General features: G+C 44.0%; 1 protein-coding gene across 2 annotated transcripts in view; it reads left to right on the top strand.

Moving 5' to 3' along the window:
* The window catches only part of OXSR1 (oxidative stress responsive kinase 1), a gene marked incomplete at its 5' end in the record, with an annotated part of 103,999 nt that overhangs the window by 21,709 nt on the left and 64,594 nt on the right, over positions 1 to 17,696 (top strand). For both annotated transcript variants that reach the window (XM_084280147.1, XM_084280148.1), the window contains one exon: positions 10,003 to 10,111. In XM_084280147.1, coding sequence (XP_084136273.1) covers positions 10,003 to 10,111 — 109 coding nt within the window. The remainder of the gene's footprint in view (positions 1 to 10,002; positions 10,112 to 17,696) is intronic.

Raw genomic sequence — 17,696 nt, 5'->3', positions numbered from 1 at the left:
GTAAGAGCTTCCCTCTTCACACTCAGTCTTTTTTCCCTGCTACCATCCCTTGATACTCTTTTGAAGTCACTTATGTGCCCATATGTCCACACTGCTCTGCCTCAGTTGTATTCCAAACTGTACTGTGATATAGAAACTGAGGGGAGTAATTGCCCAGTCCAGCTGAAAGGGTTAGGTTCAGAAAGACAGGCCTAGGAGACTTGGCAGGTAGTTTTAGATAAGTACTTCTAATTGCATATTTCAAACCTCTGGCTGACCCTTTCCTCACAATGATTTTTCTTGTTACTGGTAGGACTCTAAAGAGTTGCTGTTTTCAGCTCTCCTAAGTTTCCAGATTTGTCACCAGATCAAGTACAGATCCTTCTGTAGGCTTGTGCAAAGGTCTTTTAAGAAGATAAACAGTCGTGTCTCAACATCACGTGGCAGATACCATTCATTCATGTCTGGGATGAAGATGAGAAATGGAGGTCTCCCCATACCACTCAGCAGACTCTGTGTCTTGCCTTGTACTGTTTATAAACAGAAACACAGGCATTGAATGGCTCCAACTGACAAATTTGGACACAGCCTGTAAAAAGAACTGCTATAATAGTGAGATGTTATGCCAGGAGACTGCAGAAATGTAGAGGGAACCTGACAATAACTGTTCTTCAGCCAATATCAGTCAATTCCTGTGCTGGTTTAAGGTCTTCCTTTTCATACTCTGATGTGATGGTAACCTTTTGTACCACACGTTTAGTTGTTCTCCCAAAGTCTGTAGCCTCTCTAGAAGGCTTGCATGTGATGTATAGGAGCACAGGTAAGTAATCAATGTGATATTTCAGAGGAAAGTGAAATCAACAATTTAGGGCTAATCTGGCTCTTTGGACCTCTGCAGTTGAGCTTTACTTATCCAGGTTTAAAATGATCTTACTCCTTTTTTTGGAAGCTCTTTAAAAATGCAGCTATAGATATTCTTGAACTTAAAACCATGGACAGGTGGATGAGGGAAGAGGATGGTTCTGAGCTGTAGCAGCTTCCTGGGGCAGTGGTCACCAAGGGAGATGTGTGAAAAAAGTGTTTTCCCTGGGTTTGTTCTGAATTTGTCAGTTTATTGGATGTTGTCTCCTAGTGTAAGCACTGAAGGGGTGGAAGTTCCTGATTTCCCTGCTCTGTGCTCTTACATTTCATGTTTTTACTTTGTCTCTGTATTTGATTCTTCACCAGTGTAAAGACTCTCAAGCTTTTCAGTCTCATAGTCTCCCTTAATGACAGTTTCCCCAATCAGTTTATTTACAGTTTTTGAGCAACTACTTGTTATTGCAAGACTGTGTTAGCTCTGGTGTGTGGGGGTTTTTGTCCCTTCTGAAAAACATTAAGTGTAAGTCCTTGCAGCTTACAGGAGCTTTAAGAAGTAAGCACAAAGAAATATGAGGAATTCATACTGGGGTATGTAATGCCCCATCCTTGCTTTCTCCTCTCCCCTGGTGCCAGTTAAAAGCACGAGCTTGGGCTGCTGTTAGATCCATTATCTGCTACACTGAAGGTATCGGCACAGTAGTCAGGTTACAGTAAACTTTGATGTACTGCCTGGGGTCAGGACAATGCTCTTGTGTTACAGCACTGCCCAGCCACCAGGCAATGGGATAGAAAAGGGAGAAATTGTACTTAAATTAATATGTTTTTTTTTCTACAGTGCTTCAGACTCAGGTTTCTCTGAAGCAAGCTTGTTTGTTCCCAGAATCTCCTACCAAAGAGGGAAAAAACAGTGTGGTGTTTCTTGGGAGAGGTTAGGGAGGGCAGCAAACAGTTCTGCCAGCAATGAGGATGACTTGCTGCTTCTAAGAACTCTTTCAGTGTCCGTGCTGCTGAGAGGCTGGTGCTTCTTTTTCTTGGGATGGAGGAGAAGAGGAAGGTTAGTATGGAGTGGGGTTAGGAGATGAGCAGTAAGTGGCTCTACCGCCAGCTGAATGGATGAGTGGCCTTGAGCTCCTTTTGAGTTTCTGTAGCAGCAGGTGCCCAGGGCACAGCAAATCTGAGAACACCTCCTAGCTCGTGGAGATGTCATGCTTAGGGTGATTAAGTGATATGACTTAGCTCGTTAAAGGTAGTGATCTTGATCCCTGTGTATCTTGACACACACTTGAGCTGCGTGGGTGGCCAGGGATAACCTGCACAACTTGCAAATGCTGCCTGACATTCTAAGTTAATGCAATGGATTAATTTATTGCTGCTGCAGGGGGTGGGAAGGATGTAGGAAGGACCCATTTGGTTGCATTGTAAGCAAATCAAGTCAAGGTCACCCAGCTCTTCAGCAGAAGTGGTAACTGTCATAAAGAACGTAGACAGGTAGATGTGACACAGTGCAGAGATGTGACTCTTTCTACTCCAGGTACTGAATTAGGGGATGTTAACCAGGAATTAATTTCAGTGCTTGATTTATTTTTTGTTAATCTCTTTCCCTGTACATTTTTGAATGCTTCCAGACCTTTCCTAGGAGGCATGTGGGCTTCAGCTTGTCAGGGAAGTACAATATAACTTATTCTTACTCACTGGTGTGACTGGAAGTGGAATGTAAGCAGAGGTGGTCAAACACAGCATTGTCTACAGTTAGTCTTGGACTCTTTAATTTATTGTTATATAAGTTACAATTCTTCCTTGTCTTGTAACCCACAGTAGTTAAACTTGTGCAGCGTTTCGGTGTGGACACAGTCTGCTCACGTGGTGAATCTCCCAGCTGGACACTGTTCACTGCCGTGTTTCCTTCTTACCTCTCCTTGGCTTTGTGGGGTGCTGGTTGCATTGCTGCTCTTGCCAATCCCTGAAACACGGTGGTGTGACACCTGCTTCAAAATAACCACCCCTCAAATTTTGTTCTGACATAAGTGTTTCCTTGTTTTAGAGAATTACTGATTGACAAGGCATTAAATCTCCCCTCTGTCCAGCAAACTGCTGCTTTTTTCTGTGATGAAAGCAGAAAGAGCTTGCTTTCATCCAGATGGGTTTTTTCCTCCATGCTTTGAGTAGCAGATGATGTGGTTTGTCAGTTTGGCAGTTAGTAGGTTTGTTGAATGGCAAGGAGAGGAACATAAGCTATGGGTATTTCACCCTGGGCTTTCCCAGCCAGGAGGAACTGCTGCTGGTTTGGCTCCTAAGGGTGATTCAACAGAAGACAGATTCAGGAAGGAGCGTGGGAGACGTGCTGTTGCTGCTCCTAGGAAGAGAATCCAAACTCTTCCTAGTCCAGAGATGGATAGGACTGAGCCTGATAAGTCTACTCATGAGAGGAGGGAAGTGAAGGTACTACTCTTCCAGTGCTATGGTCAGAGGACTGTTAAGAAAGCTGAAGGAACAACTTAAACTGAGTTAAAAAGAATGTCCTTTTGAATTTCATGGAATTAACCTGGGGGGCTTGCTGCCAATAATACAGAGATCAAACATTGTGTGAGATTAAATAAATCAACCTATAGCTGAGAAGGTTAAATTAAATAGGATTTAAAAAAAGGATTATGAACTCCCCTGGTTTAAAGCATAAGCCAACTGTTAACTGCCCAGGCTTAGTCAGAAGTCTTCCCCCTGGGCAGATAATTGTGTAACTGCTTGTTGCAGGTTTTTACACCTTCTTTTGAAGACTTGGACTGGATATTGAACTGACTTTGATCTGACAGAGTAGTTCCTACAAGTGGATTAACCAGATGATAAGGTTGTTGGGAACAAAGCAGTGGACTGTTGTAGAAGTAGTACAAGTGTTTCACCTGTGTCTCATCTTATGGGAATTGTCATTGTGATTCCTTTTCCAGTCCTGAGGACCTTTACACTTGCCTCAGGGGGAAAAAGTCCCCATGTGTAGATGTCAGAGAGTCCCACATACAGTATGTGGCTTCTCCATGGTTATTTGATATGCTTTGTCACACGTTGGTTTGCATGATGGGATTGCAGCTTTACAGAAGACTTAAGCTGTGTACAGCTTGGCTGTATTGTTTCCCAAAGCAGAAACAATGGAAGTCTTAATTCCTGTCTGGATGAAGGTGTGTTTTTGTGGTTTTTATTTTTTGGGTGGGAGAGGGTAAAAGTTCAGTATCAACATCAAGATTAATGGTGGTTGAAATCCTGAGCATAGAATGTCTTCCTTCACTTGGGCTGGATGGGCATGAGATGGTACATGTAAATTACAGGGTTTGCAATTGACTCTGTGTATTAATCACAGATTTAAGGCATTGTCAAACTATTAAACACAAGGTATTGATCTGTAAGGGTTGGTGATGTATTAGCTGGCAAAGTGGGTAAAGCTGGCTTCCCTTGGACCTGTGAGATGAGTCAGTCATTTGCCTATTTAGTTTGTGGCTGAAACCAGTAACAAATGGGAGAGCATGAATCGCTACACCAGAGCAGTTTAACCATCTGCTTCCTTCAGTATGTTGTCACTTCTACTGTAGACCTTAAAAGAGATAAACCACTGAAGGAAGCTGAAAGAGATGTTGAAATGGGCAACTGCTAAATGGCTTGCCATGGGGGTGGTTTGGTCCCATCACCTAAGATTAATTTTTAGATGATAACTTCTTATCCCTTTCAGAATATTTTCTTTCCTACTCTTGCTCTGCATTGGCTAATTTAACCCTTTTTTAATTGTCCCAGTCTGTCTTCTGTAGCTATCTTGAGGTAAGAAATGAGGTGGATAATCTGGACGTGGAAGTTGGATCATAATCTGTGAGTGTGAACTCTTTGCTCTTTCCCAATCTCCTTCAAAAAGTGCCTCTCAAGTTGATTGGGGTAGGAGAAAGAACATGGTTTTGGGAGGGGTTGTTTTATGCTGATGTTTAGAAAGGGCAATAAATTAATATTCTCAATTTATGAAGAGAGGCTGAGAGAGCTGGGCTTGTTCAGCCTGGAGAAGAGAAGGGAGCAGAGAAACAGGAGGGGAATCAACTTTTTCAAAGGGTAGATAATGGCAGGACAAGGGGGATGGAAGGAGGGAAGGTTTAGATTAGATATTAGGGGGAAGCTCTTCACAGAGAGAGTGGTGAGGTGCTGGAACAGGCTGCCCAGAGAGGTGCTGGATGCCCCATCCCTGGGGGTGTTCAAGGCCAGGTTGGATGGGGCCCTGGGCAACCTTGTGTTGGAGGGCTGTGTGGTAGGGCTGGAGGTTGGTGGTGGCCCTGCCTGTGTCAGGGGGGTTGGAGCTCTGTGATCCTTGGTGTCCCTTCCAACCCAGACCAGTCTATGATTCTACGATTCTACAGGTTTTTAGTTAAACTGTTAATCTTTTACTTGGAGCAGAATTTGGACAGTTATGGCTGCCTTCAGAACCAGAGCTCTAAATCCAGCTTTAGAATGATGAAGAGGAGCTTTCTTGCTTTCTGACTTCTGATTTCAGATGAGAGAGAAGTTTGTTGCCACCCATAGCTGCTGCATTGGTGTTTTCAAGGGGGAGATCACATCTCATCTGCTTTCACTGCTTTCCCTCCCCGATTCTCTCATGGCTGCGACTGCCCTCAAACAGGGCAGCTGAGCTGAGAGCTTTCTGCATTCCTCTGAAGTTGAAGGTAACCACATGAAAGCAGACTGCTGCTGCATTGTATCTCTTGAGTTCATGTCAAGGTGGCGGAAGTACAACTGAATGAAGCATGATTTTCATCCTTGTATTTGAGACCAAGTGTCTTTGAAAACGTGCCTCTGGGACAGATAAACACAGAGAGTAGAAGGTGATGATGCAAACAGAAAATGCCAGTAAGAAAATTCAGCTGCTGTCTTAAATACAGCCATACCTGCTTTGTACCTCTCCTTCTTTAACTCAAACTCCAGTTGTATGTCAGTGAGCAAATAAACCCATTTCTAAAACAGCAGATCTCCAGAAGAACGCCTGACTTACGGGAGACTAAGAGGTTTCTTATGATTCTAAATTATACTTCACAGCAGTTTTATTAGTGTTTCAGAAGCTTTGAAATGCTGCTTTTATTGCCCACAGAAGTACTGAAAACATTTGTTGGAACCTTTAATGGAAGACACGGAGGCCTTTATAGCTAATCCCAGTCTATTTGCTTCTTGGATTTGACAGTGCAGATATTTTAAATATCTAGCCCAGGGTGAGCATGTAACCATCTCCAACCCATCACTTGTGTCTAGACATGTTTTTATTGCCAATTCATTCTCCATAGCTGAGCAGGAGGCAGTGTAATTTATGGATCCTGAAATGGGGAGCTGGCAGTAAGGCTGCATCTCGTATTTGAAGCCATCAAGTGTGAGGGGTGTCTGTGCATAAGCAGTTGGATGGAAGGGCTGTCAGATCCGCTGGGTCTGTGGATGCTTTTTGGGGGTCACCCATGAGGCAGTATTTCCAGGTTAAACTTGTATATGGCTGCCCAAATGGATTCAGATGTTTAGCACTGGCGTTATTACAGATGTGTAGAAATTGCTGAGGTTTTTATTAGGAGTCTTCCGAGGCAGTTTTGATGCTAGAGAACAAGGCACAGTTGTCATCTGTTAATTCTTCTTTGTGTAATTTGGGGATAGACTGTCATGTTTAAAAAGCAGTGAACTCTGCAAAAAAACTTTGGAAATTGTCTTAAAGCTGTGCTTGCTGCACACAAAGGGTTGTCACTGCATTTAGGACCCACCTGCTCCCTCTCTATCTGTATGCCCTGACTGGGATTCCTGCCTTAACTCTCCAGCCCTTGCACTCGTACTGCAGTTACACCAACTGCTGGATGCACAGCAGAGCTGGTGGGTTTCACTTACATAGGCAAGTGTTTTAACTGCAAAGGCCCCTGTGGTTTGCTGTGATCAGTCAAAGCAATTGTATACCCTGTGTTAAGCATCCATGAGATGACAGATGTTTCATTCATAGTATCATATGGAATCGCAGACTGATTTGGGTTGGAAGGGACCTGCTAGCCCAGGGTGTCCAAAGCCCCATCCAGCCTGGCCTTGAACCCTGCCAGGGATCCAGGAGCAGCCACAGCTTCTCTGGGCACCCTGTGCCAGGGCCTCACCACCCTCACAGGGAAAGATTTCTTCTTAATAGCTGATACAAATCTGCCTTCTTTTACTTCAAAGCCATTCCCCCTTGTCCTGTCACTCCCTGCTCCTGTAACCAGTCCCTCCCCAGTTTTCCTGGAGCCCCCCTAGGTACTGGCAGGCTGCTGTAGGATCCCTCCCAGAGCCTTCTCTTCACCAGGCTAAAAACTCTATTAACCCGTCTTCATAGGAGAGAGGTGCTCCAGCCCTCTGGTCATCTTCGTGACCCTAATTGAACTGATCAGGTTTGCAAGTATTTATTTTCCCTCTTCCTCTCTGTGCACCAAAGCATATGACAGATTTGAGCTATTTTATGTTATTTTTAAACTGTTCTTCCCACCCTGTGGAGCAGAGTATGGTAATGCATGACAGGGGAAGTTCTTGGAAAAGAATAAAACAGTAACTAAGCCTCAGGGAATGCCTACAAAATGCTGTAGTACAGAACTGCTGGTGGATGCTGTCTCCACCCATGGCATATGAGGTGGAACTAGATGAATTTTTTTAAACATTCAAAACCCACCTGGACACATTCCTGTGTGACATACTCTAGGTGATCCTGTACTGGCAGGGGGGTTGGTCTAGGTGGTGTTTCAAAGTCCCTTCCAACCCCTAACATTCTGTGATTCTGTGAAGGGCAAAGATCTGGTCTGGGCTGTTAAGGAAACGTGTCCAGCTGTTTTCTCACAGCCTCCTGAATTCCAGTGGAATGCGTTTTTATATATATATATGTATATAAAATATGCAGTGTATGTGTATATTTTTTGGTATATTTCTTATACTACTGTCATGATCTCCCAGGGAGCTGATACAAAATATTTTGAGTGGTCTAGGTTAGAAAAGATAAAAACTGACTGCTCCTCTAGATCATTTCTGAGACTGGTGGGCTTGGGGCAGGTCTGGCTGAGTAATGAATCAGTGTCCTGTTTGCTGCTTCCCACCTGTCTTTGGTGCCACTTGTGCACCTGAGGGTCATCTTTTTTACTTGTCACAGAGAGGTTAGGTACCTGAATTTGCCTGCATGTTTAAAAGAGAATAAGAGAGTTAAAACTATTTTAAAGCTGAATACTAATTTTAGATAGTGTCAGGTTTATGGACCCCTTAAATTAGGGGTGCTCAGGCCAGTGCTCTGAGCACATCCGTAAAGGTCCCAGCATAGGAAATGAGTTTAAAACTCTGAGCTCAGTGAGCTGAGGTTTGGAAAGGTTGTGTGAATCAAGTGTTACACTGATGTTCACAATCAGCAGCCCAGCACTTCCCAACCAGGTTTTGTGCAAGGAGCAGGACAGGGCACAAACCAGTTGCTGAGTCTGGCTCGTGTTATCCAGGACCCCAGTTCCCATCCATCCCCTGGCAGAAATTTGAAGCAGGGAAGTAAAAACCAGTTTTATTTCCAGTTTTGTCTGTTGGGAAGTTTTCCTGCATCCCAAAGAAACCTCTCTACAAGGCATTGGAGAACTCCAAAGGTGCTGATTTATTTCCTTTTTGAAAAATATCTTGACACAAACGAGTGTTTGCAAGGAAGGGAGCAGGAGCTGTCAGAGTAAGCAGAGGATATTGTTTCAGGCTGTATTTATTTTCATGGAGTGGTTTTTAGTCAACGGGTTGGCTATACTGAGATGAATAGCCTGCTCCCCACTCTTCAAATAGCCTTTCCTGTTTAGAAGGATTCTTCTTTAATCTGCTGATCAGAGTTTCCTGGAAAGTTGGTGCCTCTTCTGGGGATGCAGAAAGAGGGCCCAACTGTGCTTGATTCCTCAAATCCACCTATTCCCTGAAAAGCAGTGTTAAAGTGGATAAATCAACATTACTGTGTTTCTTTGTAGCTCTATTGCCAGCTAAACCCTTGCCAAGGGGGAAGCAGCATGCCTTTATGCTGTGCTCAGTCACAAGCAGAGCTTTGTACATGAGCAAGAGAAGAATGTGCCATGTCCTTGGGGCAGTTGTAGACGTGCATGAATCCTTTCTCTTGTGCTTTGGTACCAAGGAGCTCCTGTGGTTAGAGGGGGGAAAGGATCTGGGTGTGAAGAGCCCTTGCTCCTCTCCTTCCTTGGGTGTTTGGAGTTACAGTGCTTGGCTGGTCGGTGTCGTGGGGAGGGGGCTGGCAGCGAGCAGCTTAAACCTTTGAAGAGTAAGTGGCATCCACGTGCTAGGGCCTAGCTGAGAGCAGAAGTGCAGGATTCTGGAGGATGAGTGTCTGGTGTGGGTGATGCTGGAAGGTACGACTTGGCAGGTTGGGGAGCATGGCCGAAGCACAGAGGCCCAGTTGGGTGTAGTGCAGGTGCTAGGCTCAGCTTAATGGGTGGCTTCTGTCTATGGGCAAGCAAGAAACTGCAAGGCTTTCTGTCCAAACTGGTGATTTGTGCTTGTATAATGGAAAAATCAGTCCGTGTTTTCTGTGGTGGTGTTCCTCACGTAGCCTGGAAAACCTCAACCCTTAAGCCATAACCAAATCTAAGAATAAGCACTGTCAAAACTCAAACAATTTAGTATCCCAGCATATTTCATATTGTGCTCCATCTGTAGTAGCTAACCATTTCCTAATCTCAAGCTAGTTTCCTTTTTCTTCCAGTACAACAAAAGATATAGCTGTCCTTTGTGCCTTCAACCTGATTGAGCTAAGCCATCTGCTTTCCTGCTGGGAAGAAACATTAGGAATCAGAGGCTTTTTCTTTGTTTTTTTCTTTTCCCCAGAGGCAAATATTTCCCTTTCTCATCCAAATTATAGTCTTCAACTGATTAAGCATCTGTTGTGTAATGTCTCACTGAAAGGGGGACTCGGCATGAACTTCTTGTGTAACAAACTGGTGTGAATCTTCTGGAATATTCTGTTGTAGCTGCATGCAGGTGCTTCACTCACAACTACTTTGTTGCCTTTCCAAGGGGGTTTTGGTCAACTGTGTTTAACTTCCAGGTATCCTTTTCCTTTGTCTCTTGAGGAAGACAAAACTTCTGTGCCTGAGGAAGAACAATGACTGGGTCCAACTGCTAATGCTTTATTTTTTCCTACAGAAAGAAATCCAAGCCATGAGTCAGTGCCATCACCCTAACATTGTATCTTACTATACATCCTTCGTGGTGAAAGATGAGCTTTGGCTGGTGATGAAGTTACTTAGTGGAGGTGAGTGGTCCAATTTCTGTACCCTAAAGGCCTGTCTCCCAGCAATCCCATTTCCCTGGCTTTCTTCCTAAGCTTCCCACTTGTGAGCTGAAATATTTGAATAACAATATTTAACTTCAATCCATTCAGCTCAGAAATAGCTTCTCATGTTATGTACATCAGTAGTAACACCTAAATGCATGACTCTGCTAGGGGTTTTTTTTTTTCCCTTCCTCCCCCTCCAATTTTGTATATTTGACAGTATTCTGTGGAGTTATTTTGTGTTTGCAGAATGACTCACTTGAGTGTTTGAAAACTGGAGCGTATGACTTCAGACATTGACAAGAGACACTTTAAGTGCAGATGTAGTAGATGAAGCCATGCAAAACATCCAGGAAATAAACGTCTCTGTCATCTTCTCAAATCATGGATCTGAACTGGTGCTTCTGAGGTCATGTTAATAAAAGCTGCTTTTTCTTGCTCTGTAAACTGAGGAGAAGCTGTTGTACTAGATGAGTGTGCAGCTAACTCCACTGAGCCCATCCATTTCCACTAGCTTTATTGCAGCTTCTCCTGCAAGCCTGACCCCTTGGCTCTTTTTTTTTTGCCTTACTTGCAGCTTGGGAGCCTGCATGGTGCTGATGGCTTGTTGGTAACCAGCCAACCCATTGATATTTTAACTTACATGTTGGCTGCCCTTGTGAGGAACTTCAAATCATCTCTATTTTGGGCAGAGCTACTCCTGTAATGTCAGCTTGTGGCCTTAAAAAGGGAGAACATCAGTGCGGGTGCAGCTTAACTTGTATAGTTTGGAATACTTTGCCCACTTGTTCTGGTTGACACAATAACTGGGAATATTTGGGACAATTTCAAATTGCCTAAGGGAAACTTCCCCATTTCTGGATTTATCCTCTCAAACACCAAAGAAACAGATTGTGTGGTTTTGAGGTTGTGTTGGGTTTTGGTTGTGGATTTTTGGGGTTGGCTTTTTTTTGGTTTTGCTCTTAGAGTTTGAAAACTTATTCTCAGTAATGCTTAATTTGATGTCATAATATTTTCCAGGATCTGTATTGAAGTTATAATCGAGACCTTAAAAAAGAGAATCAAGTTCTGGATGGTAGCACAGAGGATTGTTGCTAAATCTTAGGCCTGTCTTTAGGAAGACTTGGTTTCCTTGGCACCCTAGTGAAAAAGGAATTGACTGATGAAAAACTTTAGTGTTTTCTTGTTTTTTTTTTTTAAAAAAATGAATTCTTGGCTTCTCTGCTCTTGGCTTAATACTGAGGACTATGAAATGCCAGAAGATGATGTGGAAAAATCTGGCTAAACCTGTTGGCTTTTTCCACAAGAGCCTGACAATGACCATAAAACATGTGTCTTTAAAGATCTTTAGAAAACTTTAGCAGTCCTCTTGGGGGCAATCAAATTTCATGCCAACTTAAGTCTGTCCTAAAAGGTTTTTAATGCCTCATGTGCTCATGTGTCATTAAGCAATACCCTCTTTTTTTTGGAGGGACACATAACAGGCCATTAAAGATCTGACTGGTTGTGTGTAGCAAGGAATTCCCTGCCAGCTTAGTGCAAGTAGCTTTGCTGTAAATACAAAAAGTGTATCTATGGAAAAGTTTCCACAACATGAGGAAATGACATTTCAGGGGTGCAGGAGAGACAGGAGTAAAGGTCCTTTGCCTTTCTCAGGGGAGTAACACAACCTCTCTGAAGAAAAGGCGTAGCTGCCTTGACCAGTATTTTCACAGCAGTTTTCTGTCAGAACCAAATCAGGATTAGGCTTTTCCTTGAACTTCTACATGTTACTTCTGTTTATCCTCATTTGTGTGTGGGGGTTTTTTTTATGTAAAGCTGGAAAGAAAATCAGACTCCTAAGGTACTGCAAATCTAAAGACTGGAGTAGAAAACTTCTGGAAAAATAATCATTGCTTCAGAGTCAGCCCCTTGGTGGTGTGAATAACCACCCCTTTGTCATTTAATATTCACTTTGAACTGGCTGCTTCTGTTGTACAGAATCACAGAATGTTAGGGGTTAGAAGGGACCTGAAAAGATCATCCAGTCCAACCCCCCTGCCAGAGCAGGATCATCTAAATTAGGTCACACAGGGTCTCATCCAGGTGGGTTTGAATGTCTCCAGAGAAGGAGACTCCACAGCCTCTCTGGGCAGCCTGTCCCAGGGCTCTGTCACCCTCACAGTGAAAAAGCTTTTCCTTATGAACACATGGAACCTCCTGTCCTCCAGCTTGCACCCATTGCCCCTTGTCCTGTCACTGGACATCACTGAGAAGAGCCTGGCTCCGTCCTCCTGACACAGACAGAATTGACCCTTGTGCAGCTCTGGCATTAATTAATTAATACTTTCAGTAAAGAAGTTTCAGTGCTGCTTACTCTGTAGCACATCTTAAAGATTAGGGTCATACAAGAGGAGGTACGTGTATGTGATCCTCCCACAACATTTCTGTAAGCTAGTGTTAAACTTTCTCACTTCAAATGAAACATTCAGTGGCTGGGGGAATTGCTAAAATAGAGGGGAGGACTTTGAGAATGACCTGTCATTACTTGTGCAGGAAGAAGAAGTTACCTTGAGAGGTGTCTTTCAGCTGTTTTCTCTTTGTACTTTTTTTCATGGTGTCACCTCAGAAAGCTCATTTTAGGTCTTGTAGGCAAATTCCACAGGACAATCTTGAGGATGGGGGATGAAACTTGTGTATTGGAGCCTTCTGACAGAGGAGCTTTTTCATTCACTTTTAGTGAGACTATTGCCAGTTGGGTTTAGGCTAAGTGATGTATGTAACAGGAGACACTTTAAGAACTGCTTTTCATTCCTTTCAGCTTACTTCTTGTCAGTAATAGAGTGGCTAGTGTTGTGGTCATCTGTCACCCAGTGGGGAAGAATAATGATCTGAGCTTCTCAACAGGAAAAACCCTTAAGCTGTTCTTATAAACCTGAAAGGGAAAAGCATAACAGGGTGCAGCCTGACTCTTTCATTCCATCTAACCATTCAGAAAGCATGGACTGAGACTTGTACATCCTGATAAGCACGTACCAAATCTGTTTTGATGTCCATTTTCCTGAGGTCCAGGGCAGCGAGCTTGCTGTGCACCCTCCTCACCACCCCAAGGATCTTGAACTCTGCTGTTTCACAGTCACTGCAGCTAAGGCTGCCCTTGAGATTCACATTCCCCACCAGCCCCTCCTTGTTGGTGAGGTCCAGCATGGCATCTCTCTTAAGTGAGAGAAGAACTAACAAGAAGGAAATTGTCATTAATGTATTCCAGTAACTTTCAGGATTGCTTGTGTCCTGCTATGTTGTCCTTCCAACAGATGTCAGAGTCCTTGAAGCCCCCATGAAGATCAGGGCTGTTGAACATGGGGCTGCCACTATCTGTGTATATACAGCCTCAACTGCTCCATCTCTCCGGTCAGGTGGCCTGCAGCGGACCCCCACTATAGGGTCCCCTGACCCTGCACTCCCTTTAATCCTGACCCATAAGTTCTCAATTCCTCCTTGTCCATCCTCAGATGGAGCTCCATGCACTCCAGCTGGTAATTGACATAGAGGTAACACCCCTGCCTTCCTGAAGAGCCTGTATCCTTCCATCCCAGCAATCACAGGACCTATCCCACCACCTCTCTGTGGTGCCGGTGAGATCACAACCCTGCAGGCATGTGCACATTTCTCCTTGTCCATGAAGCATAACAGTGCCCTGCTCCTCTGAGCAGCCTGCCAGCACCCTCTGAGGTAGTGTAACAGCCTGACTGGCATCATCACTCCAACTCAGCTCTTGCTCTGCTTTGCAAGTACTGTGTTGGTGGAAGATAGTGTTTTCCATCTTTGAAGGTGGTCAGCAGTTGAGGAGGTGATGTACTGGTGACCTGTTACATGTAAAACTGCTCTACCTGCATCCAAGCCAAGCCAAACACGCTGGCTGAAGGGACTGCTGAAAGCCATGTCACAGAATCACAGGGTTGGAAAAGACCTTTAAGATTGAGTCTATAGGACAGTTTCTGTCCTATGTTAAACCATATCCCTAAGTACCTATTCTGTCTGCCTTTTAGACACATCCAGGGATGGTGACTCAACTTGAACCACCAGGTGTGATACTGAAGGAGATGTAGAGTGTAGGTGGTGCTGATGGCAGAACTGTGGCCATACCCAGCTGGTAGTGCCAAGAGGTGCTGGTGTGTCCAGTTACTCTGGTGTCCTCTTTCAGACCTGGTGATGTGTGCCTGAGCCAGGTTTGTGCAGGATCTGCTGCTGCTGTTCTGTCGGGTAGAAATTTCAGGCCCTTTCTGACGAGAGGGGTTTGTAGGGATCTAAGTGTCAACTTGGCACCCTGGCCAGTGTTACTCCAAACTAAACTCCAGTGGCTATTTCTAGGTAACTGCTGACCTGCTCTTTGCCTCACTGGCATTCCCACGTTGTAAATTTTGCTCGTGCCTTTCTAAAGCCATGTGAAGCCCCGTCCCCCTCCTGCGGCTGTTTAGTAGGAAGAGGAGCAGCTGTCCTGCTGTTCTTGTGCTCTTCCTGATTGTGACTGATTTGCTTCTCTAAATTCCTGCTGGTTTTAAGAGCTCTTGTTTCACAGGTGACCCAAGGCTGTGGCTATCTCTGCAAAGCATTCCTCATACAGAACAGCTGTCTCTGGAGGCCTGCTATGTGACACAACAATTTTTACTGTCCTGCCCTGCAGCAGATAAGACCTCCAGAACATTTGTAAACTGTGTAAATCCTTTCAATGTTGAAACATTTCCCAGCAGGGCTATCGATCTTCTGCCTTCTTGAAGGCTCCTAATTAAATCTGCTAAGGACATTACTATATTGAAATAGTTAAACCTTTTCTTTTCCATTTTTTAAGATTATCTAATCAACGTCTTCAACCTTTGCTCTTGATTTATCTCATGAACTGCTTGACCAACAGGTCAACAAGCCAGATGAGAAATGAGGTATATACAGAAGTCTTAGGTTTCCACCAGGGACACAGGACATCTTGTTCTACTTCTGCTGTGTTAGGTTCTGATCTGGCCACTCCTCATTCCAGCAGTGAGTTACTAGCAAAGTGTAAGCCACAGGTTCTTAGAAAACCTCAGTTTTATGTTATTTTGTCAGGAGAGAGCTATGCTATTTTGAGTCTGTCTGGAGGGTTTTTTAGAAATGCAACTTAATTTCAGAGAATTAAGGATGAGAATAAATCTGAAGCAGGAGATGGTGGGGACTGGCGGTGGCTGTGGAATGCAGAGTCTGTAAACACATTGCCACTCCTAGCTATAAGAAAAGCATGGAAAAACAAGATTCCTTATATATACTGTCTTATAAATGTTCCCATCTCAACCTGTAATAGGCTGTTTTACTACTTTATACTTCTTTTTTATACCTTATGATATGATCTTGCTTCTTGTCTTAATCTTCCTGTGCTCCTTACGTGTCTGTGCAACTGCTCTGGAGGAAGGAGGCAAGAAGTGGAAGTTTCCTCGACTCTGCCCCTCTGCTGGGCGGGTTTAACCCAGGTTAGAAAGAAACTTCAAAACAAGAAACTTAGATATCTTTTCCTTTGGTTTGTGTAACTTGTTCTCTCCTTTGCTTCAGCGATCTTCTGCTGTGCCTGTGCTCCACAGCCCCAGCAGTACTGAACCCGAGCAGCTGCTCCTTTTTGTGTCTTTTCTTCTTCTGTTTGTCAGAGGCCGACGAGCTGCAGGTTTAATTCTTGGCTCTGATGATGATCAAGGTTCACTGAAACCACTGGCTTCTGCTGAGATGTCTTAAAAGCAGCAGCAGTGAATCCTGGCAACTCTTGGTTCTCAAAGATGCTGCGTGTTCAGCATCAGTGTCCATCAGGTTTGGAGCATATCTGGATTCTCACAAAACTGTGTAGTAACTCCCAGCACTGTTTTGCAGCCTATTTATAACAGGACCCTAAATACCTGCCTTTTTTTTTTTGGAAATCAAGTTAGATGATTACATTTTCTTGTTCTACTTGCCAGACAAATTTAGAGAAGGTTTGTTGCTTTGTTTTGGTTTTTTTTTTTTCATTTAACTTATTCTATATCTTTGTCTTGTCACTTAGGTTACAGTATATTATGCAAGATGTGGTTCCCACAGCAACTAGCTCTGCCGTGTGTTTCTTTTGCCTCTGGGGGCATGTAAAATTCCAGTCATAATGCTCTTGCATTTATCTGTAATCTTGTTTTAAACAAGCTTTCCTTTCTGCTCAGGTTTTTGTACCCTTCTCCGCTTCAGCCTCAAGCGCTGAAGCATTAAGTGGTGTAGCTGAGGACTGTGAAGAGGATACTTTCTTCCTCTCCCCAGGAGGAACATCAGAAGCAGACTTCCTAACTGCCATTATTCTGCTTGCTGATGTAGCTGAGGTCAAAGAAACACGCTCAGGATTTGGAACAGGATGTGTGGATGTTGGTGGCTTGCTGTTGAAAGGGAATCAGTGGAACAATTAGGACTTCTTGCCCCGAGGGTGCGATCACATAAAAGTTTTCTCCAGCAGCTAAGCTGGTTTCAGGAGTTCCTGACTGCTTGGTCTCCACCCTGCCTGGAAAACTGGATTGCCAGTTACTGTGGTGATATCATTTACAGTATGGCTTCATCAGTAGTTACCTTGGCACAGCCAGAAGGTGGTGAAGCGTGGAACTCTTTGAATCTCATTTTGCTGCCGAAGAAAACTCTGGAGTAGCACAAAGTACCAATGTCCGTGTTCAAAAACTGAGTATCCCTCTCCCAGATTCAGGATATCAGTCTGCTTGTGGATTTCTGGTGCCTTTGTTGGTCAAATGCTGCTGTTGTGAGTGGAAATCAACTACTTGCCTTCTGGAAAACTGGAACTGGCTTCTGTAGATTGAATCATGCCTAGTCAGATACGTTCTGGGAAAGGTGAACTGTGAGGATTCCTGCTCCTCATTCCTGGGGGGCAGCAGGGAGAAACAGTGGGCATCTGCTGTGTTTGTGCAGCTGGACAGACTCGAGTCTGCCTGCAGAACTGGTGTGAGCAATAAGGACCCCAGAAAAAGGCGCTTGGACTTTGACACGCTGTAGTTAGATTTTTAGGATTTTATGGAGGGTAGGTCTCTGTACAGCTCATTCCTGGTGACTTCTACTGGCAGTAGGATCTATAATTGCATTAGCTGCTTTCAGAGCAGGCTGGGAAGCCTGTGAGTCTGAGCAGAAAACCACTTAACTTCCAGCTTGCACCGAGGGACTGTGCTTTACTGAGCAGACGCAATACAGTGTGCCACTGGCGTCAGAATATACTGAGGCACTTTAATTAACGATGATGTATAAATAATGCTAAATGCTTTATCAGATTGCACAATCTCTTGCAGGCTTCCTGTTGGTGTGCTGCTCAGTGTATATTTGATGGGCAGGCATTTGTTTATAGCCGCTTTTTTTCCACATCAATCTCTAAATGTCCTCTCTTTTGTCTTCTGTGGGCTTTGAGATCAGTTACTCATCACCAGACTTCTTTAAACATCCTCATTAATGACAGCATTATTTATATTTATGTTTAGGCTCTAGTCCTGGCTCATCCCTCTGGCTTGTTTTATCTTTTCCTGATACGCTTCCCCTTCTGGGCTTGGAAGAGTTTTCC

Source organism: Gallinula chloropus (genome assembly GCF_964237585.1).
Source record: "Gallinula chloropus genome assembly, chromosome: 2".
Lineage (NCBI taxonomy): Eukaryota > Metazoa > Chordata > Aves > Gruiformes > Rallidae > Gallinula > Gallinula chloropus.
The sequence above is the reverse complement of the archived record's forward strand: the minus strand, read 5'-3'. Positions and strand labels throughout refer to the sequence as shown.